The sequence below is a fragment of the Hoplias malabaricus genome, chromosome 18 (genome assembly GCF_029633855.1).
Source record: "Hoplias malabaricus isolate fHopMal1 chromosome 18, fHopMal1.hap1, whole genome shotgun sequence".
Classification (NCBI taxonomy): Eukaryota; Metazoa; Chordata; class Actinopteri; order Characiformes; family Erythrinidae; genus Hoplias; species Hoplias malabaricus.
The window spans coordinates 18,508,100-18,531,922 of NC_089817.1; the positions used below are offsets into that span (position 1 = coordinate 18,508,100).

Below are 23,823 nucleotides of genomic sequence, written 5' to 3' on the forward strand. Positions count from 1 at the left end.
AAAGACCACAGACACAGGTTAACAAGATAAAAACACTTTTAATGTTATTCTTTAAGTCCATTCATTGGCTAAACCTACTTTAAACCTTACTCTCCCCCCCCCCCCCCCTCACAGTCTCTTCTCTATAGTGCAATTTGATTGGGTGACCTGCAAATCCTCAAACACATTTTGAAATAAAAAGCTGGCTTGGAGAAATGTCATACTGAAATGTGAAAAGAATGAGCAGAAATACTGAGGAAAAATAATTGTTAAATAAAATATATTATAGTCAATTAGATTACACTATTATTTTCAAATTCATGTATGTATAATTTTGTTACATTATGAACACTAGTCTCCAAAAAAATATTCTGCCTACTGCCAAGTTTGCCAGGAAATGTGTGTTCAGGGTGTGATGATGTCAACATAATGTTCACCAGGCCAGCTTGGGTATAAGATTGGCTAAACCTAGATGCAAAGACAGTGTTGTATAGAAAGCAGTTCTGTCTGTACTATAAAAATATTGAACTGACACCGTCAGGTCTTGTACCCACTCGAGTAATTGTCAACACTTTTACTAAACCAAGCAGACTTCAATTTTTTAATTGAAAACCAGTACATACCATCACAACGAGCAGGGAGAGTTTATTCTAATACGCTGCTCCAGTCATTCACACATTCATACTCTCTTTGACTCATAAATGTATTTATACACGCGCAAACATGCCATCATAAAATGCTTACAGCAAGGTCATGGAAAACAAAAACAAACAAACTTAAATGCACAATACACTGCCCCAGCGCTCACAGCTTGAGATAACCAGCTCTCAGCATACATCTCATTTTCTCAACAGTCTGTGTGTCTAATAAGATCAGTTTATTTGGTACGGCTCAGCAACAATGAAAAGCCTGGTCCCTTGGTGCATTCCCTTAGATATGGGCACAAAGACGTTTAAATTGTTTACAAACTATTTAGTAAGTTAAGACTCACATGAAAAATACCATCCTAAGGGCTAAGGTGACAACACTATTGTGTACAGAGAAATTTAATGTCAGTGATTTTAACAAGGTCAACAAATGGGACGGGAAATTTGTGCTTTTTGAAATATATTGATTCCTGTACTCTGTAAATAAACACTCAATGGTAATAAGTGGTTTAAAAAAAAAATTCAGAAGAAAGAAAAAGGCAATGCTCGATATACACCTGAGTTTCTTTGATAAGACTGCAAAATTTAAGGGGCTCATGTGGTCAACTATAATAACCAGATCAACCTCATCTTAAACCATCTAATTTTAAACTCTGACCTTTGACCATCCCTAAGGAATGACAGTAGTATTCATTCATAACATTTCACAAACATGCACAAGCCATAGCATACATACATAGCTAAGTCTTGAATAATGTGCATGCACAAAAAAACACCTTTCTTGGACTTTCTGCATTTTCAAATAATAAGATTCAATTTCCATATTCATTTATAATGAAAGCCACCTTCTTGTGCTTTCATACTTGTATGTAGTACTTTTGGCATCTGTGACATTGTTATATTCCAATTGTTACAAAAAATTTGTCACCAAGCTCTGGAGAAATGCAGAGAACAACTTTAAAATGGAACGTAACCCTGAGATCTAGCCAAAAAAAGTAGGCCAAATAGAAGTTAACATATTATTTGCCAATCGCCTTCTATTTGCCTTTATTTTCATCGTTCACAGCACAAAATCTGCAATCAGATGCACTAAGGCACACAGAATAAGGAATAATAAAATAAATGGACAGATTGTGTGAAGGAGTTAAAAATATGCCCAACATTCAAAACATGAAAGACAGCATGATGGGGCTTTTTGAACACGAAACAATGACATGGGAATCACTATTAGCTGATGTAAAACGATACACAAGCAGGAACAATCCATACCCAGAAAACAAGTCAGTCAGTTAAATATAGCCATATCTGAACTAGAAGTGAGGTATCAACTCCAAATGAAAAGACAGCAATGACTAAGGAAACATACAGAATAATTAAAATAATGGCTATAGACCAAGAATTAAGCCTGATCTCTGTTCTAGTGATAATGGAATATTAATTCCTAAATGACACCTAAAAAATTCTAAGCAGGATCAAAGTATCATAACTAATAGAGAGGTAAGATCCATTACTGTAATACGATTAATATAGGTGAGGTAGTCAAATATCCAATGGTGGTAAACAGAGATATGCTTGTTGCACAAATCATCTGCTTTGGTTTAAACATTTTAATTTCAATGTGTCTGACAAGTGATCAGTTTTTAAACGCATGGTTTCCAATCATTTTTAAAGGGATTTGCCAGAAAAAGCAATGAAAAATACCAAATAACTTTATTTTGCAACTCAATGCATTCAAGTGAAGTAGAACATCTTTGCATTTTTCAACTAAAACATATAGAATACTTACCATTATTTGGAATATGGAAACCTAGTAAGCATTTCAGTCAATGATCAAAAGCATAAAAGAATATTGTACTGCTGAGAAAGTTGATAGCACAAATTAAAAAAAAAAAAAAAGGGTGCACTTTTAAGTGTAACATGAATCTGAGCATATAAAAATGTAGGTTATATGGCCAGCTAGCTTTTTTTTTAAAACAAAAAAACCCCAAACTAACACAAAAAAAAAACCTGAAAAGCAAACTGTCAAAATCAGATTCAGTTTCTTTTGGCCGTATATTCCCCTATATGTCCATGTTTTCAATTGTCTATTGTCCTATTTTTTTTTTTGTGTCAAGTACAACATTTAGCGATCTTTGTCCAAAAACCCTTCACAGAAGATCAGGGTGTTCTGATCTCTCCTGTCTTAGAACAGGGATAGAGTTACCAGTTAGCCTCAAAATCTCAAAAAGTCTCAAAATCTCTCAGAATCTGACCCGCCTTAACTGACTACAGAGCCTACAGCTGAATTTGGTCAGATGCATTCTGTGGAAAGCCTGATAATGCTTCATTAGCAGCAATGGCTGTGGTAGTGGCAGCAGCTGGGAAACTCAGAAGGGGTTTAGTCCAAATACATAAGAGGAGGGTGAAGGACACGCCTCAGATCAGTGTTATTTCTTCCTCACATGCTGTCTGCGTGCCTGCAGTCTTTGCCGTGTCCCAGTAGGCTTGGAGCCCACACCTATTGAGAAAGTGGCTGGAGAAGTGCCTATAAAACACAAACAACTTCATGCAATATTACTCAAAATTAGGAGGGGAAAAATTATAGGTATAAAATATTAAAAAATAGCAGCAAATAATTTGAACTAAAGCTGTTTTCACATCTGGACTATGATATAGGTCCGGTGCAGGTTTGGCGCATGCATGCATACATATGCATCTGGTACAAATATAATACATTCACACAAAGCTCCTCTGGGTTACTATACATGTGTTAGAGAGGCTAAAAGCATAATTTAAAAAGAAAGAAGGTTTAATCAAATCTTATAAGTAAAAGAAAAAGGGCTCTATAGTGGTGCTAAGTGTTGGTCATATCTACTATCTTGGTAGGTGGCATTTTGTGTGCTTGGGTGAGTACTACCTGTCAATGAAGAACTGGTCCTAAAGCATGATTGGAAAGAAAATTAGCAAATGCTATACTTACCAAAAGGTGGGGTACCGAATCCTTGGACAGGTGTCCCAGGACTACCAAATGGGATGGGACCACTCCCAGTGCCAAATGCAGGGGTGGATGTTCCTGTACAAACAAGTGTACTATATGTTCAAATAAAACAATCATATGTATTCAAAGCACAAAACATGCTGCAATGTCTGACCTCACCTTAAGCAACAAATTATACTAGCAAATTGTGTAGATATTCTGTAAAAACGTTTTCAGCTTTTATTAAAAGCTAGGTGCTCACCAAAAGCAGTCTTGCTATCAGCATTGTTCGTTCCAAATGAGAATCCTGAAGTCTGTGCTGCAGGTCCAGGTGTTCCAAACTGTGCTCCTGACAGTGATGCAGTGAAATTGAACCCTCCGGATGCTGGAGCTGGTGCACTTTGGGCAGAATTCAGTGGGGTGGCTGGGGCTGCTCCAAACGTGAAGGTAGGGGCTGGGACAGGGGCAGCAGTTTGTGTGGTGGCTCCAAAAGCTGGAGCTACTGATGGGGTGGTGGTGTTCCCAAAAGAAAAACCAGCCAAGGTGCTGCCAAATGTAGGCTGACTAGTAGTCCCAAAGGTAGGTGCTGCTGTGCTTGTGGTTGCTCCGAATGCAAAAGGTGCAGACGCACTGCTCCCACTGTTTGAATTGAATGTGAAAGGCTTTGCTGCAGCAGGTGCATTGGAGAAGGTGGATGTGCTGAATGAGCTACCAAATGTGGCCTGCGTAGTAGGGGCGCTTGCTGTTGTGGTGATAATATTGCTAGCCATCCCAAAACCTCCAAAGGGGGTTGTGGTAGAATTTTGCACTGCAGGTGTTTGACCAAATGTGAATGTGCTCTGAGGAGCTGCTGGGGCAGCAGTCTGTGCAGGCTTTAAAGCACCAAACTGAAAGGACTTAGTGCTGCTGCTACTGGTGGTGGTATTGGTGCTAAGACCTGAGGCGGTGGGTGTAGAAGATGCTCCAAACTGAAAGGTGCTGTTTACAGCTGGAACTGGAGCAGCAGATGTAGTGCCCCAGCTTCCAAACAGAGACTGACCAGGAGTCTGTGTGGCAGGGGTGGAAGAAGCAACAGAAACAGCTGCTGGTTGGGAGCTGGTAAGGCTCCCAAACACTGATTTAGCACTCTGTGTTGCTGGTGCAGTCTGAGCAGATGTAGTTGGCTGACCAAAAGCACTGGGACCACTGCCAGCAGGGCTGCCGAAAATAGGCTTGAAAGTGGGTTGCGTAGATTTGACTTCTGCAGCTGAGGTTGGTGCTGTGGTTGCTGCCCCAAAAATGGGCTTAAAAACAGATGGTGCAGGACCGGCTGTGGTGCTAGCAGCTACTCTAGGAGCAGTTGATCCAGTAGATAATATGAGTGTTGGTGCAGCAGGTGCAGGTTTTGCTGCAGACCCAGTGCTGAAGAGGCTGCTCTCTCTTGGTTGCAGTGGCTGGGCCAGTATCTGGGCAAAGGCAGAGGGCAAGGATGTGGTTGGCTGAGTGGCTGGGGCAGGCAAGGTTGTTATCGTGGGCCGTGGAGCTACAAGGGCTGGTTCTGATTTCACAGAGCCGGTGCTTAAACTGATAGAAGCACTGGGGGCAGGAGTCTGCACCAACACAGGTGCTGCTAGAGCTACAAACAGAAGTGACAACAGAAGTGAAAACATGGAGTGAAAAAAAAGCATCAGAGAAGTGGTCATAAACTATTTAAGTCACTACTGATAAAACAATTTGGAAAACTTGTTTTAAAACATGTAAACACAGTCTCTCCCTTACATATGTATCAAATACAGTAATTCCTTGACTTACGAGTTTAATTCGTTCTGTGCCTTTTAAATCTCCCCATTAAAATGAATTGAAATGCTATTAATCTGTTCCAGCCTCCCAAAAAGCACACCCTTTTTGTTATGCGTTTTTAAATAAGAAAAATGTACTTTATACATAACAATGTATAAAAGAATACATAATAAAAATAAATATAAAGAAATAAACCGGTTCTATTAAGTGTGTTTACCTTGAAGATCAAATGCTGGCGGAGGTGGAGGAGATTGGGGGAATTTTTTTTGTGCTCTTGCGCTTATTCTACACTTAATGCTACAAAAAACGGACATGATAGAAGTGCTTGCACGGCAAGATAACCAACTGAAGTTAAAGCTCACTGGGCTACTTAGTGTCAGGTGGTGTAATCTTGCTTGCTCGTAACTGTGTCATAAAGGAGAAAAAGAGCAACGGCAGAGTATCTCGGAAAATCCATTAGTTGATTTACTCAAGTCATGGTTTTACTATATATCACTAATTTGTACCTTTTTTTAAATATATAATTTTTTATTATTAAGTACATCATTAATGAATGATTACCTGCAGAGGTTGCAGCCAGTGGGGAAAGTGTACCAAGCAGGGGGTTGTTCTTCATGTTCTTAAGCGATTCCAGTAGTGGGTTAGCCAGTACAGGGGCTGGGGCAGCTGAAGTGGTTGTGGTCACAGGAGGACTAGTGGTAGGGGTCAGTGCAGAGGCTGTGCTCGCTTGAGTCACGGTAAGGTCAATGGTTGGAGCTGAAGCTGGCACTTGAGCTGTGATAGAGACTGCCGTGGAGGCAGATGTAGGTACAGCAGGAGGGGTGGTGAGAGACGCCAGAGAGGGGGCATTCACAACAGATGTGGTTTTGTTTGAGAATACTGGAGCTTGGAGCTGGGAGAAAAGACTTGTAGAGGGAGTAGAAGCAGGAGCAGGAGCTGGTTCAGGAGCTGGCTTCTCTGGCTCTGGTTTGGGGGTAGAAGAGTTGAATTATTTAAACAATGAGAGAGCAAGATATGGTTGTTTTTAAATGTGGTTTTAAGCAAGACCTTTCAAAAGATGGAACCGAGTAGGATTTGCCTATTTAAGTTGGCATCGAACAAAACAATTTTATGGCCAAATCTCTGGGTTGACAATGTTTGTGAAAAGTCACATATGGGCATTTTTTTGCCCTGTCTATAATCTAAGTATACAGTGGGGGGAACACACAACTAGTCCAGTAGGGGGCCTAAAGGCCACATTCTCAGTCATTCCGGTTGAGGTTGAGACAGACACATGCCTGTGCAGCTGTGAGAGCAAATGCAAATGTCTCTGTAGCTCCCCTGGTGTCCCATAGACAAGAAAAACAATATGGCTTTTGATGGCCAGATAGCTGTAAGAAGCAGCAAAAGGTTGAAAGCATAGAGCAGTGTCTGTGGTCAGTCAAGGGCCAGGATGGGCTGTCTGTTGCAACCCATCGGAAAAACCACAGGGGACAGTGCGACCTGTCCCGTGAGGCACAAGATCCACCTGAGCCTTCCTAAATAACTTCCATGCTAATTGTTTCACATGGGGATGCAGTCTCCTCCATCCCTGAATGGAGGGTGTGGCAAAAGAGGGCGTTTGCTACATTGGTGGAGGTGCCAGCCATGTGCACTGCCCTCAGACCGTAATCTCAGATAAGCCCATGTCCAAAATTTCTGGACAACACTCGGAATCTTGTTCTACCGACATGATTCACATAATAAATCAACATATTAACTCAGCATACTAACACATGCCTCCCTTTAAGCATGGGAAGAAAATGTCTCAGGGTAAGACATGTTGCCCGCAGCCCTTAGTGCAATGTGACCCCAAGCCTGCCAGTCGGTCGTGACCCTGGGCTGCTCTGACAGCATACCCTAAACAATGCACCCTAACTCGATGCCTGACAGAAGGAAGATAGTTTAGTTCCAGAAGCTAATGGCAGGAACACATTCATTCAGTCATTTATTATCTGCATCCGCTGATCTAGTTCAGGGTCGCGGTGGGTCCAGAGCCTACCTCGAATCATTTGGAGCAAGGCAGGAATACACCCTGGAGGGGGCGCCAGTCCTTCACATGACAACACGTACACTCACATTCGCGGACACTTGAGTCACCAATCCACCTACCAACGTGTGTTTTTGGACTGTGGGAGGAAACTGGAGCACCCAGAGGCAACCCACACGGACAGGACACACCAAGCTCCTCACAGACAGTCACCCAGAGCGGGACTCAAACTAACAAGCCTCCAGGTCCCTGGAGCTGTGATTGCGACACTACCTGCTGTGCCCCCGTGCTGCCTGGCAGGAACACATTTTTCTGAAATGTGGACAAGCGTGTGTCTCTGACACAATGGGTCTAGCCTCAGTCTGGTGTTCCACATCAATAGTTTGTGTCTGAACTAGCACACACTTGTCCCAGTTCACTGTGAGCCCCAGTGCCTGCATGTGCTGCAGCAAATTGAGGCTGTATGTCGCGCGTTCTCCTCATGGGGCACACAAGCCAAATGACACAATAAGACAGAAACTTTGTCCCTGAGCCATAAGGAGGAACAGGACTGCATGCACACACCTTGTTAAGAAAATCCAAATGACTCAAAATAAATAAATAAATAAAAAAAACTTGGTACTCGCCCTTTGGAGGCAAACAGGAGGAATCACCTGTGCTCCAGAGCAATGTGGACATGAAAGCAATCATCTGTGAATAGACCAGCATGAATCAATCTGCCTCGCTGGTTGTGTGAAAAACAGCTGCTGTGTTCAACAGCCAAAATGGTAGGACTTGAGGACAATTTAGGGGAGTCCAGCAGTGAAATTGCAGGTCAATTCAATCTCAATTTGTAGGATAAATGCTTGTTCCCTGGCTCTTTCTAATACTGCCAATATAGACACCCAACTCCCATGCACTATGGAGCTGTTATTTTTTCAGCACTGGATTGGACACACAATGTGGCATTCTCTTAAGCTTAAAACACTCACATCAACTTTGTGAGGTTGTGCAACTAACTGCTAATCAAAGGATGCAATTCCACAATAGACACTAAATTACGTACATGAATGTAGGGATGTCACAATCATGAAATTTTAAATCTTAATCACACCCCTCTTCTCACACCTCTTCCTCTATCTTATCTCCTTTCTTTGACCATCACCCTTATCACACCTACCCCTCCTCTCATTCTTCTTCTTCTTCTTACTGCTCCCCCAATTCCCATATTCTTCTTCATCCCCCTTACCCCTCAAACTTTTCTTATTATTCCCTTTCCCCAGTTCTCCAATGTATATAAGGCCCTCCTAAAATATTTGGTGTGAGACTGGTTTGGGAACATACTGGACTGGTAACAGCAACAGACTGGATTGGGAATGGACCAGGGCTGCAACTAATGATTATTTTGATAAACGATTAATCTGTCGATTATTTTTTCGATTAATCGATTATTAATCGGATAAAAAGGAAGACAAGCCAAATTTGGTTTCCTGTCTGTTACTAGCATATTCAGGATACCATCAGTGAGAACAGCTGCTTGCTGAAGTGTGCAGATCTTCTTCAAAATATAGTCAGCAATGCTGGGCTGTTTTTATCTGAGGTGAGGGAGAAAGTATAGATATGAACATGCATCTTTAAGTTAATAACTACTGATCTAAAATGCAAACAACAATGCAGGCAAACTGAAATTACATAAATGGATATTGGGTGATGCTGCCATGTGCTGAGAATAAAAGGGAAATTCATCTAACACATATGATCAGATATTGTTAAGATATTTAAAATTTTAGAGAACTAATGTTGTAATTGTATAAGGAACACACAACCTACCATTATTAAAAATTAGCGTTTACATGAAGAATTAACCCAACAGTTACATTAATTTTATATTTATCAATATTTAACACAGTGTATGTCATTTAATATACACTTGGCTGCGATACTCAAACACTAACACGCAATGTCAGTCAGAAAAGACCTTGAAAAAGGCTTTAAATAAATTATTTAAAAAAATGTTTTGCCACATTTATGGTGGAACGGAAAACTAGCTAAATACAAGAGTGATATAAATTTACTAAAAATGAGACATCTTGTTTAAGTAACGTTAGCTTGACTAAAACTATGGCACTGCTGGTCGAGCTGACACATTTAAGGTGGAAGAGAAAACTCGGGGGCATGCTAAGGCTTGTTCGCTAAACGCGAGTGTAATATCAATGTACTAAGAAAAACAAATGTTGTTTAACTACTCTAGCAGGCTCTAGGAACATTGAGTGAGAGGAAAAAGTAGAATTAACTTACTATACTTAATCTCTTTCACACACAGCTCCAACAGGCTTCATTTTCAGATGCTCATGAAGTGATGTTGTGCTGCCGTGCCATGCGAGATCAGCTGTGCACATTTTGCACCTAACGCTGTTCCTTGAAGGCGTTAATGTAAAGTGCTCCCATACTTTTAATGACTTGGGTCGTACATTTTTCTCTCTGCTTGTGCTAACATTATCCTCTGCTGTGACTGCCTCCGCCATTTTTCAAACCTTTCTTCCAGAGTTCGTCACGTGTAGCAACTGTACCCATGTGTATAATAACTTAGAGCCAACTAATCGATTATTAAATTAGTTGCCAACTATTTAACACTCGATTTTAATCGATTAGTTGTTGCAGCCCTAGAATGGACTGAACTGTGTCAAACTGATGACCTAGCTGTGCCCGTGCTTTTTTGCATGCACCTGAGGAAACCTCCAGTCTCCAAATTTCAGATCATCCTGAGATAGACTGCCATCACCCAGTATTACTCATACATGATCCTGTCAATACATAAAATCCAGTCAACGCCGAACTCCAGTCTCCTGACTCTTCCTGTCAAATTTCTAAAAAGTTAGTGCCACGACCCGGATGGCATACTGAATCCTTCAGTAATGCCATTAGAAACTTAAGACAAATTCTGGCAGAACCTTCTCCTCTGCAGACTAGGATATAAGGAATAAGAGTCAGAAAAAGTATCCTGAAATTGTAACTGTATTGATACTCTTATCCCTTCGGGTGAGGGAAGACCAGTAGTTTGTAACTGCTGTTACTGTTATCCCCTCTATATGAGGGAAGACTGGTATTTTCTGACCAAAAGAGGCCTGTTTGTGTTTCTTTGAAACACAGGTGTGTCACTGGTAAAAACTTTTGGCCATTTTGTGGCTGTTATATACTTTAACTGGGGGAAAAACTGTAGTTAAAGTTACTGTTAGCTATTGAGGGAAACTTTTGTTTTGTTTGTTTGTTTACTTGTTGTGTTGCCTTACCATGACTTCAAATGGCCAAAATGCTCATAAATATTGTAAAGTCTCCTGGAAACCTATTAACTATATAAACAGCACATTAGTTAAGGGTGGGACTGAAATACCTCAGTGGACTGAATCAGATTTTGAAAAGGTAATAGACATCATAGTCAATAAGTACATCAATGAGCAAAAGAGCAGTCAGTACTTTTTATCTAAAGACTTTTCAGCACACACAGAATGGAAGAATGTAGATCAGCTTTAGGATATGGTATCAAACATGACTCTGCTTTAAAAAAAAAAAAAAAGTGCCTTTATGTCTTTAAGCAGAACTGGATGTACAAACTGAAGTCCATGGAACACAGTAGTGATCGACCGATATATCGGCATTACCGAGCACACGAGTACAAGCCTCCAACCTGTAGCTGCATGCCATCTCATCAGAGAAAACGGTATGAATTATTCTCTTCTTCAGCTCTCACTATTTGTTACTGGCTGCTCTTTGTTACATAAACTCAATAATCTGCTATCATAAACGACTGAGTAGATAGCTGTAACCTAGAAACCCAGCTTTATTTAGCCTCTTATTTCGCTCATTGGTTGGCAGCGCCTATAAAAAAAATAAATAAATAAAATAAAATCACTCATTGTTATATTCATCAGTATATCTCAAGTACTACAGGTCCAAAGTAGACGGTTAATGTACCAAATTAAAGCTTAAAGTCACTGATTTTCATTGATTTAATCATTTTATATATAATCCCACTCGATAAATAAGTATTTTTGCTATGTTATTGGAAATTGTTATGAAAAAATATTAGTGACAGTGCAGATTTTCAGATTTTTCACAGCGCCATATTTGAGTAACGTATACATATCATACACCAATCAAACGGTCAGACTAAGGTATTTTAAGCCAAATAAATAAGATAATCCAAACTTCAGGTTTCTTCCTCATCAATGACAAAACCGCGGGTTCTCGAAGTCTGAAAAGCCCAAAAGCGGCTCACACACAAATATAGCACAGCAGTGCTTACCTTAGATAGTTCCCTTCAAAACGAGACTAAATCTGAGTCTCTCCGTCAAACCGTTCGTGAGAAATCCTCACGTTTGTGTCAAGAGTACTGGCCAAACAAAAAATTCCAGAAAAAAACAAAAAACAAAAATAGTACACATTTTCAAAAAATAATTAAAATATGATCCCTGTGGACCCACGTCACACCTACTACTGCATAGCTTAGGTTCTCAGCTTTCCAACGATATGTCAATCAAGTCTGTAGACCAATCAGGGGCAGAGATATGGCGATGCGCATCCAAGGAGGAGGGACAAACGCACAGCAGAGCGGTATGTTTTCAGCACCTAACAGACCCAGACAGGGCGAGAGAGACTCAAACGGTTCTATTTGGCAGCCACAAACTCCACAAACAATAATCAAGTCAATAAACATGTTTCAAAGCTTAGATATATTTTACTAGTTATGTAAGGACACTGAGGACATTTAAATGCAGCAGGGGGTGTGGGGGAGGTTGCCTTGCTCTACAGCCAATCAGAGTGCAGCGCTCGCCTTTTAACATGTTAGACATTTAAAGGAACACTGTACTCAGTGAGAAACAAGTGTAAACATCAGAAATGAACTTAGTACATCAGAATAAAACACACCATACCTAAGGGTTTTTACTGTTTGGTGAGGGGTAAATGGCCACTTGGTGAGGGACTGGAGACAAGTTTCTCATAGAAAGTAAAGAAAAACACTAAGATGTTGACATTAGGTCTAGACAAGATATATACACTGTATTTTTGCAGTACAAGTAATCATTTTTCTTATGAAGAGCTTGGGGTCTAAAGAGACACTGCTCCAGCCTGAATAACTTCAAATCAGTAGGAGGTATCAACTCAAAAGTTTACCTGATGAAAGTAGACCCCTGGAAACAATTTTAAAAAGAAAAAAAAAGTAATGGGACTCATTAACTCTTCAGTTTATTATTATTATATATAATATATTATTATTATATAAATAATTTTTTAACACATTTGAAGGGTTTTCTGTAAAAATAAAAAAGTTTATTCACTGCCTGAGGAACGGGAATATCGGCTTTACATATCGGCCATAGACAACTACTGCTGTCTAAAAATCGGCATCGGCCATCGAAAAACCCATATCAGTCAATCACTAGAACACAGACTAGGAGAATCTGAGAAGATCTCAGAGCTAGCTATTGAATGTAAAAAATATAAACAAGCTGCTATTAATGCCCTAAAAAACTTGAGATCACTGAAAACCCTTGAACAGCAACATGCCCAATGTAAAAGTCAGTCTTATCCTTAACCAATAAGCCATCTACAAGAGCAGTCGTTACTCAGATTTAAATCCTCCAGTAACAGCCAGACACTATTCACAATTAGCTGCAATCAACATGTGTGAAGAGACTGACTATTCTGATGGCAGTGATCATTCATCTTCTGAGGAGGACTCTGAGCATAGGCCAAGTACTAGCGTGGTAAAGTGACTGTCCCAAGGAAAGCTCAAATGAGGCTAGTGACAATCACATCCTCTGAGGTACTTCACAAGAGAGGTGAAATTACCAAAACCAGGCTAGACATTGACCATGTTCCTTTAGATGCAGCAACACTGGACAGCCTGTCCAAGGAGTTTAAACCTCCAAAACATATAGGTATACGAGTCTTGAATTTATAGATCTCGCGCAGAAAAAAAAAGTACTCTCTGCACCTCAATGATAGAAAGCCAAGTCCTCAACTTAACAGACAGCAGACATCTTGCTAAAAAGGAGTTGGGTGGTTTGGGTGACAAAGGTCAGAACATTGAAAAAGGCTGGAAAGCTTTCAATGACTGGATTAGCCACAAATGCCACAAAACTACTGACTGGAGACAAATAGCTAAATGCAGGCAGAAAAAGGGAGAATTGGCTGCAGATATCTGTGAAAGGTTTGAAAGAATTTTCTTGTGTCACTCAGGTATAGATACATACAAAAGTGGCAACTTTGATGATACAACTGAATGTCCTCATTTTAGACAGCTAGTAGAATCTTTAGTAGAATCTTTTAAAATTGTATGTTTAAACAAGATATTTGCAAATTCTCAAAATAAAAATTCTCAAATCAAATGTACTTTGGCTTAAAAATCCATAAAAAAAGTTATTTACTGGCTTGGCATATTCTGGGCAAGGAATACGTTAGGAACAAGGCTACATTCACATAGCAGGTAGAGAGGCCCAGTCATACGTGACACGGATGTGTCATTCATGCGGCTGTGTGAACAGCACAAGTAGCATTAAATCTGACAATTTCTATCAGATTTGGGTCACTTTAATATGATCCATGTCCATCTGTGGAAATTTGACTCTGTCTGAAAAGCCAGTTTGGAATTCATGACTTTTACGTCATGCTGGCTGCTGAGAATAATCTCCAAAGCATTGTTTCATTTCCATTTGGGGTGTTTAGGAGTTGGAAATGGCCAGGTCAAAGGTTTTTTACCATTTATGAGAAAAACGTTGTCATTTATGAGAAAATAAAACACATGGAAATTTGTCTAAAGGTGTCTTTTTTAATAAAACAAAGAAGAGAACACATTCTTTTTCAGTAGTTCATTTTGATATAGTTCATGTTGGTATGAAGCTGTATAAATATGGCTCCTGGAAATATTAAACTCATCATGTCTGTGTTCGCCTTCTCTTTTAAGACTCGAATTCATGAGAGACCCAGGAATTTGTGCTTAGAGTGAAAGAAAAATCAGTTCACGTTTTAATATTCTGTAGAATCTTTAATTATTACAGTGGAACCTCTACTAACGAACGCCTATACTAACGAACTTTCCAAGATACGAACCGGGCATTTGAGTATTTTTTGCCTCCACCAACGAACGCCGACTCTAGAAACGAACCCGAGCCTCCGCCGAGCCGGCGGCTGGAAATGGCCACTGACCCCAATACGCGAGTCTCCCAGCGCGCCCAGACTTGAGTCATTGACTCATTTTCTCTCATTCCTCGAGTTTTTAAGATTAGCAAATTGTAGTTTTAGCAATTTAGCATTAGTGTAAATAGCACGTGCTAAGTTAAGCCGTATCTACGCTTTGTCTCCCCACATTCACCCACCTACTCTCTCCGTTGTTCCACCCACCCCCCGTCATACAGCCAGTGCCTGTGTTACTCCTCCAGCCAGTCGTTTATTACTATTACCACTGTATTTCTTTTTTATTTTTAGTAATTCTACATGTATTTTTTTTTTTACTAATTTGAGAGTTTTGTAAACATATATCAGTGCAAAAAGGGTGACTTTTGGGGTGGGCTGAATTGCTTTTTCATTATTTTAAATGGGGAAAATTGACAAGAGAAACGAACTTTTCTACTTACGAACCGGGTCACGGAACTGATCAAGTTCGTAAGTAGAGGTCCCACTGTACTTTTTTTTTTTAACATATAATGTTTTAGAATAAAGAAAAGGGAAGTTTTGTGATATAGCACTACAGTAAAACACCAGCCCAGTCCCATTCCTTCATTTGGTCAGCACCTGAAGCATCATTCATTTTGTGTGCGGGTCAGTTTAGGAGCGTGATCTTTTCAGACTGATGTCAGATATAGGTCATATTATATAGGCAATGTGAACAGCAGAACCAAAAACATTTGGCGGGTATGATGTAGACAGAAGTATAAACAGGAGATATGCACAGCCTAAATCTCATTTGTTTAGAAATACACCTAATTGATATTCTGTTTGTTGGGATTCAAATAATATTATATGATCACAGTCAGCCCAAATCATCGCTCTTAGTTCAAATAATCGTGATCATGCAATTATGTAATAATCACAAGAGGTCTACATGAATGTTGTATTAAAATATTCCTTGTTAATTTGTCTTAAATTTTATTTTTCAATCCTTTTCTGTTTCATTCATATAAGCCCATAGCTATACTGCACTACATTTAGTACCTTCTGAAACATCTTCAAGATTACTGGATGGCAGATGGCTTTTCTGGAACTTTGCAGAAAGTTCTCAGTATTCCCATTTTTGCCAAGACGAATACCCACCTTGTGGACTCTCACGCTAATGCAATTATTAAGTCCACCTGTCTGCAAACCTGAAGACTAAACTTTAGAATGGGCATAAATTCGCCTATTGCAGGGGTGGGCAGTCTTATCCGCAAAGGACTGGTGTGGCTGAATGGACTAAAATCCTGCAGCCACACCAGCCCTTTGAGGATAAGATTGCCCACCCCTGGTCTATTGGCACGGAGAATCTCCATACTAGGGTGCCCGAATTTTGCATTGGCAAGTTTAGTTGGCAAAAAAGTTAGTGTCCTTAACTCTATCCTCCAGCCCCTAAATAAATATATACACTCACCAGGCTCCTCAAGGACTTTCTGGATTTGACTAAGAGCGGCTTTCTTCTCCATGTCCAGATCCTTCACAGTGATTGTGTAAGCCAGCTCAGGGGGTGGTGGCTAGGGAGAAAGACGTTCTTATTAAAATGTTGTTCAGATGAAGTAACAAATTGATGCTTAAAAAAGATTAATTTCACCCAATCATTAAAGGATTTACATTTACTTTGGTCTCCACTGAAAAATAATGTCCTGTATATTTTTACAGTTTGATAAGGTGAAGATTGGTGTATCAATTAAAGAAAGTGTTGGAAAAATATTTTCTGACTAGGTTTTAATGTAGCCGGACACACGGTCTTGTTTGGCATTGTTTCCTCCCAAAATAGCATGTGCAGGGTTGAGTGGGAAACAAGTGCTGCAGTTGATACACTGGGTAAAGAATTAAAATTCAAACTTTGTATTTAATATACCTACAAACCTATTCACAATTTTGAAGGCAAACGGGCCTTCAATTAATAATAATAATAATAATAATAATAATAATAAGGCATTTATAAAATTTCACCCTAACTCGACACCTGACAGAAGGAAGATAGTTGAGTTCCAGAAGCTAATGGCAGGAATCATTGGGCGTAAGGCAAGAATATACACTGGAGGGGGCGCCAGTCCTTCGCAGGGCAACACGCACATATACACACACAGTCACACCTATGGAGAGTCGCCAATCCGCCTACCAACGTGTGTTTTTGGATCGTAGGAGGAAACCGGAGCACCCGGAGGAAACCCACAGACACGGGGAGAACACACCACACTCCTCACAGACAGTCACCCGGAGCAGGACTCGAACCCACAAACTCCAGGTCCCTGGAGCTGTGAGACTGCAACACTACCTGCTGCACCACCATGCCGCCCAAACAGCAAACAATCAAACAAAATGAAAGGAACATACAGCACATAACACAGCACAAAACACAAGGGGGAATAATAACATGGGTTTAATGATGCACTATATATCGGCGGCCGATATATTATTTGCCAATATGTGGAATTCTTTTTTTGTTAGTGTTATCTGTGTGTTATTGTAATTTTAGCAGATATAACTGATAATTTGGCACCTTTTTGCATTTGCAGATAGGCACTGATGCCTGTAAATACACAACTATCTCTGCCATGTTGACATTTTTCACAGTTTCTGCAGAGAACAGTTTGAGATTGAATTTCTCCGTGGTGAAAAGTTATTTACAATATCAGCAACGCTCAGTACATGCACACACCTATAGCAGTCTAAATACACACACAGCAGGTTAAATGACAGAAAGATCAATCAATTGTGGTAGGTGGCAACACTCGGGACGACTGAGGAGTTTATTTTTTGTCAGTGTCTATGTGAGTTTTCTCAAGGAGCCCTGGTTTCCTAGCAGGGTCCAAAAACACACATTGGTAGTTGGATTGGCTATTCAAAAGTGTCCATAGGCGTGAGTGTTTCACCCTGCAATGGACTGGGTGTCTTAAATTATTATTATTAACAATAAGCATTTACAAAGTGCCTTTCAATTATCCAAAGACACTGATTACAACAAGAATGGTTGAAAGGCCTCAGACTCCAGGGATTAAAATTTTTTGGATCAAAAAATTATATAAGTTTTATATAAGTTATTATATATAAGACATTTGTTTGTTTACTTGGTTTTATTCCGGTACTCTACCTACTTTAATGCCAGACATGTTGGAAGGTGGGCGCTTCACCCTGACTGGATGTAGAGCGAGGCAGCCTCCCTCACACCCCTCCTGTATATAATTGGTCTCCAATGTGTTGTTAGAAAGCTACGAGTCTACGCTACACTGGGATCATATTTTAATTGTTTATTGAATTTGTTTTATTCATTGTAAAAGCTCAAATTTGGTCTCGAGACAACCCAAGGTAAGCACTGGCATGCTTTGTTTATGTGTGAGCTGCTCCTGGGCTCATCGGGCTTTATGACTCTGCAGCCTGTTTGGTTGTTGAACTCAAATTCAAAATATTTCCAACTTCTTTTTTTGACATCACAACGGACCTGTTGCTTCTCCTGCCGATGCCTTTCTTCATGTTGGTGTTGTTGTTGTTTTATCTTTCTCAGCTTAAGTGTGTAGGTAACCTCGTGTGTTACGGTTACCTTGTGTGGCCTGGAGATCTCGGGTACCACAGGATACAAGATCCATATTGATTTCAGAATTTTAGCATCGACTTAGTACCGAAGTATCGGTTCTTGTGACATCTCTAGTAGTAGTAATAATAATGGAACAAGCACTGAGTTTTCAGGGACCTATGTGTTATGGTAGAAATGATGGAACATTGTCCAGAAAGTGTAACAAACTTTTTTCGATTCATTAGGTATGATAAGGTAAACCAGGGTCTTGATAGGTAAACCAGTCAAGAGTGGAACCAATGACACCCAGCTGACAGTCTTGAAAGGATGATAGTATGATTACCATGTCGAAATCAGCATCTAAATAAAATGGCAAGGGCACCCTTATCTGCAGGTCATTGATAACCTTAAACAGGGCCGTTTCTGTACTGTGGAATGGATGTTGAATTTATGAATTTATTTTCTTCAGGAACTGGCTCATGCCACTCACCAAAGAGATCTGGTCTCCTCTACGTGTGGATACCAGCTGGATTTTGCGCTTGCGTTTACCACTGATTCCTCCAGAGTCTGATGCTGATGTAACAGGTGCATCAGGCACAGGGCTGTGTTTCCCTGAAGGATATAAGCAGTTTTTGGTAAACAAATATCTTCTATATTTGTTTTGAACACTATGAACAAACTGTCCACAACCATGGATACTGAAATGAATAAATGTATAATGAAAAAACATTATTATCAGAGATTAACACAGTCACTGGGCTTGAGACAACCTTTAAAACCTTTAGCACAGCACACATTTCTGTATTTTTGAGACAACCTTCTCTGCAAACTAATCCCTGATTCACTTCCCAAGGTATTCATAAAGGCCTTGTTGATATGAAAAAACCTGAGCATTAATTATATGTTGCTTGCTTCCTTTACACCACCAGCAAAAACACCAGTAAGCCAACACTTAAAACATTCTAATACAAGTCTCACCTGAGCCAGGAGTACGGTCAGTGGCTGTCTTATCAGACTTTATGGAAGAAACAGAACTCGGAGAAGCGGCATCCTCTTCCCTACATAATACACACACGATAATTTAGTTTCGTGCCGAATATCAAAATCAAAGAAAAACATGAACAACCCTTTAGATTTGTTGCATTTGTAGGCCCTTTCTCCAGGCTTATCAACCCATTATGCTCACCTGGGCTTTTTAGCTGCTCGTTCAGGAGTCTGACACCGAGATGATCCAGGGCTTGTAAGAGGAGACAAATTCAAACTAGACGCAACTCTTCTCTGTAGGTACAAAACGGTCATTAAGTTAATGAAAATAAAAGATGAAATAATTCGATTTGCTTTTTTTTCTAAATCCTGTATTAACAAGCGCAAAACAGTTTTATAAGATTTAGTCATCAATGACTAGAAGCTCAAAGAGATTAGATTTCTGTTGAGAGAATTATAAATAAGACTTCCAGGTGCACATGCAGTTCCACGGTCATGGGTGTGTGAGTCGTTTGGTGTTCTCTGTATGGGTTTCATCCGAGTGCACGGGTTTCTTCTTACAGTCTAAAGACACATTGGTAGGTTGATTGGCCATGCTAAGTTGTTCATGGGTGTGAGTGGGTAATGCCCTGCAATGGACTGATGCCCTGTCCATGGTGTGTTCCTGCCTTGGACTCAGTGAGCAGTAAAAATCAGAGGAACAGTTAAGTTTCTCCTTTTAAGAAGAGAAAAAGCCAAATTTTGATTAGTTTCGTTGTAACTGGTAAAATCATAAACATGAAGTTAGAAATACAGTGGAACCTCTACCTACGAACTTGATCCGTTCCGTGACTAGGTTCGTAAGTTCGTTTCTCTTGTAAATTTTCCCCATTTAAAAATAATGGAAAAGCAATTAATGTGTTCCAGCCCACCCTGAAAGTCACCCGTATTGCACCCGTTAAAAGTCACCCGTTATATGTTCACAAAACTCTCAAATTAGTAAAAAAAAAAAAAAATACATGTAGCATTACTAAAAATAAAAGACAAATACAGTGGTAACAGTAAAAATAAATAAATAAATAAATAAATAAATAAAAGTGAAGTGGTTACACATCGCTTGAAGATGTGACAACTGGCTGGAGGAGTAACACAGGCACTGGCTGTATGACGGGAGGTGGGGGTGGGTGGAATAACGGAGAGTAGGCGGGTGAATGTGGGTGTCTGCTACTTACACAAATGCTAAATTGCTAAAACTACAATTTGCTAATCTTAAAAGCTCGAGGGTTGAGAGAACGAGAGAAAATGGGTAACAAGTCTGGGCGTGCTGGGAGACTCGCCTATTGGGGTCAGTGGCCATTTCCAGCCGGCGGCGGCTCGGGTTCGTTTCTAGAGTCGTGGTTCGTTGGTGGAGGAAAAAAATATTCAAAGGCCCGGTTCTTATCTTGGAAAGTTCGTTAGTATAGGCGTTCGTTAGCAGAGGTTCCACTGAACTGCACAGAAACAGGTATGAGAGGACAAATGTTTTCTGCATTATCTCAATTTACTGGTTCAATCAGCAAACAAATATTCTGTTTGGAATGTTTTCTAAGCTTTATAATTTCATCTACTCATACTAGAGCCTACTTCATACATGCACAGTAACATTTACCAGGAGGAACTGTATGTGGGAATGCCAAAACCCATAACATTCATCCTCTGTCTTTATGCTAACTTTATCCTCAAAGCACCCTAGTGAGGAAGAAGTTTAAATCTGAGTAAGCACATGTGAACACAATGTTCTGGAGACTCATGCTGCATCTCCTGCACGTGCTTCTCAAATACCAACCAAGCCCAACACACTTCCCACAGCAAAAACAGAACTGACACAAATTACCCACTGCATGCTACAATTATGAAAGGACCACTCTGGGACGTCTGCAGACCTGACACTCCAGAGTTTCTCTAGAGTTCATGTGTGAAAGGGATTTTAGTTGAGTTTCTGCTATGGGAGCAGTGCTATTCTAAAAGATACTACAGAATAACAGCCACACTGCTGTGTCATGTTATGTCAGTTTTTAAAAATGTGCAGGAAACAGACTTTATAATATTAAAGTGACTTTAATCTTTTAAAAATATTTAAGGCTGTGCACCACCCCACAGTGTAGTTTTTGCTTTCTGTAATTTAATTGATGCAATGTCAGGAGAGCAAGTATAAGAAGTTTGAAAAAATAAAAATAAAAGTAGCGATAAATAACAACAATAATACAATACCAATATTATATGTTTTAAATAATACCAGTTCTATCACTGAAAATCTTAATATTACACCTTTATTCCAGGCAAGCAAACATCAGGCTTTATGAATTGTGCAGAGAAGCCATGGACTGTTACCTGTGGGTAACCTTGGGAGGAGCTATAGGAGCTGCGAATAGGGTTGCGGACAGATCCTGGCACGCCACAGGATGCAGTAGCACCACTCACTGAACTTATAGAGGAGGTGCGAGATCGTTTCATTGTAGACTCCTCCAACATAGAGGAATTCAGCCCTCTCTTCAGACTTCCAGGCCTAGGGAAGGGGAAAAGCTTTGTCTTGCTGTAACAGTATAACTGCATACATTTTGAGCTTGATCATCTCTATGACATTTAACTGCCTCTTTCCTGCCCAAGGCATTTTTTCCTGTACTATGATAATTATCAAAAGGATTTGAGCACAAAATATGCTGACATGATCATATCACTGTATAGTAAAATGCAACCTACTTTGGCACAAGCTGTGATGGTGCACCATTTGCTAGAAATGGCTCAAACGCTGACTGGGAACTTCCACTACTGTCATGCCGCCTGAAATAGAACAGTAAGAGATATTCAGCGTCACTTTAACAGCTTTAAAATTGTGACCTGTTTATTGAAGTGCACAAACAGATGAAAACAAAGAAAACAGAAACAATTAGGCCAAAAATCAAACTTCACTTTAATTTGTCTGTTGATGAAAAGACTGTATGAAAATGGTCTTGATTTCAGAAAGATTTCAAAATAAAACTATAAGATTTTTTCAGGGCACAATCGCCTGTTCAAATATGAATATTTTAGTAGTGAACAACTATCAGCACATTAAGTAATTCAAAGCTCATTATTAATATATGTATTTGTACAGAAAGCAGTTCAAAGTTCTTAACATTGACTTTTTGGGAACAATGCTACTTATCTTTCCTGAGATTCATACCTCCTTTTGCTATTTAGCCCAGCTGCATGGCCTTTGTCAGCATCATCAACATCACGTTTACGGCTCTCTCTGAGCATGCCAAGGACAGTCTCTCTAGAGCAAGGATCACCTTGGACTCCAAACCCAGTGGATGTGAGGGCTCCAGGAGAGTTCAATTGGTCAAAACTATAAGAAATATGGCACAAAGGACAGAATAAGTTTCCTGTCTAAAATTACTTGGCAATTTACTACACTTGGTTCAGACTAACATTTTTAGGATTACAAAAATATGAGCTATTAAATATTAATCTTTCTATTATAACAATAAATATTAATGTAATACCTTAAAAAAACGTGAACACAGAAGTTATAGATTGTATCACATTGTAGCCATCAGAGGAGGAACATTTAACAAAAGGTATTCTATTTATTTATTTCACATTGGAAATGTGTTCCCTCCAACCATGTAAGCCTGGGGAATATGCTTAAAAACACTGTCAAGATAATTTTTTTTAATATATAGCTTTATATCAGTGGTTCTCGAACATTTTCTACCATTCCCCATCTCAGATGAAGGGGAAAACCTGTCTCATATCGGCCCCAAAAAAGGTAATAATATACACATTTACAACTCTCTAATTTATTCTAGTAACATCAGCTTCTATCTCCAAACCAGTAGCTTACTATTATAAACACCAGATACAACATTAACATTAATGTTCAAAAACACAGAAAGTTTAATATTAAACTGTGCTTCAGTTGCTCACTATTTAATCTGTGCAAAATGAGCAAAGGCAGTGAGTTTGATATTGGTGAGGGGCATATTTGCTGAGTCAAAGCCCAACCCATACCCAAAATATTAGCTATACGCTGATTCCTATGTCCAGAAGGCAGTATAATATTGCATTTATAATGATGTAGAACAGCATTTGCTTAACATTAACGTTAGAGATGCTGTATCCCAAACAACACACTATAGAACTTTACATACAGAAAGTACTGCTAAGAGTGGTAGCTATATATATATTTTCATACTATTCAGAGCAGCAGTACGCAGTTTTGGACATGGTCAGAGACTAACATTTAGAGCGATTTCTCACAACCTGAACACAGGTAATATTAACAAGCTTGCCAGGCTGTTAGCATTTAAGTGAAACAATCACACATTCTACTGAACATGTTCCTTAACATTATCAATGACACAAATATTGTAATACCCATTACTATATTTTTTTAATCACCCTGACCTAATAACATGATCACTGCATTAAAATAATATTTTACTGCATTAAAATAACATTTTTTTTATAAAATTGCATGATTTACTGTTGACAAATTAAGGAGCAAAAATCTGTATTTGTATAATTTCTAAAGATTAATGGGAACACTGCACATTAATCCAAGTCATAATTCAGACATACACAGGTAATTACTATTTAGATGTTTTAAAAATTTCCTCATTAATTTATAGATTTTCTTTTTATTTTTTTGTCTTAAACAATATCCCCATCCTCATCAAATACACTTTGGTCAGGACAACCAGCTCACTCTGACAAAAGTCATGTCCTTCACAAACAAAAATTCTCATTGTGCACCAGCCATTTT

The 23,823-nt window shown here is 39.5% G+C and overlaps 1 protein-coding gene across 1 annotated transcript in view; it reads right to left on the bottom strand.

The window, feature by feature from the left end:
- Nucleotides 1–107: 107 nt before the first annotated feature.
- pom121 (POM121 transmembrane nucleoporin) overlaps nucleotides 108–23,823 on the bottom strand; it is a 29,655-nt gene continuing 5,939 nt past the window's right edge. The window contains exons 3-13 of the mRNA XM_066651676.1: nucleotides 22,240–22,404; nucleotides 21,777–21,857; nucleotides 21,408–21,582; nucleotides 19,261–19,352; nucleotides 19,053–19,132; nucleotides 18,565–18,686; nucleotides 15,972–16,071; nucleotides 5,923–6,324; nucleotides 3,845–5,197; nucleotides 3,586–3,678; nucleotides 108–3,150 (exon numbers count right to left, since the gene is read on the bottom strand). Coding sequence (XP_066507773.1) covers nucleotides 3,053–3,150; nucleotides 3,586–3,678; nucleotides 3,845–5,197; nucleotides 5,923–6,324; nucleotides 15,972–16,071; nucleotides 18,565–18,686; nucleotides 19,053–19,132; nucleotides 19,261–19,352; nucleotides 21,408–21,582; nucleotides 21,777–21,857; nucleotides 22,240–22,404 — 2,761 coding nt within the window. The 3' untranslated portion in view covers nucleotides 108–3,052. The remainder of the gene's footprint in view (nucleotides 3,151–3,585; nucleotides 3,679–3,844; nucleotides 5,198–5,922; nucleotides 6,325–15,971; nucleotides 16,072–18,564; nucleotides 18,687–19,052; nucleotides 19,133–19,260; nucleotides 19,353–21,407; nucleotides 21,583–21,776; nucleotides 21,858–22,239; nucleotides 22,405–23,823) is intronic.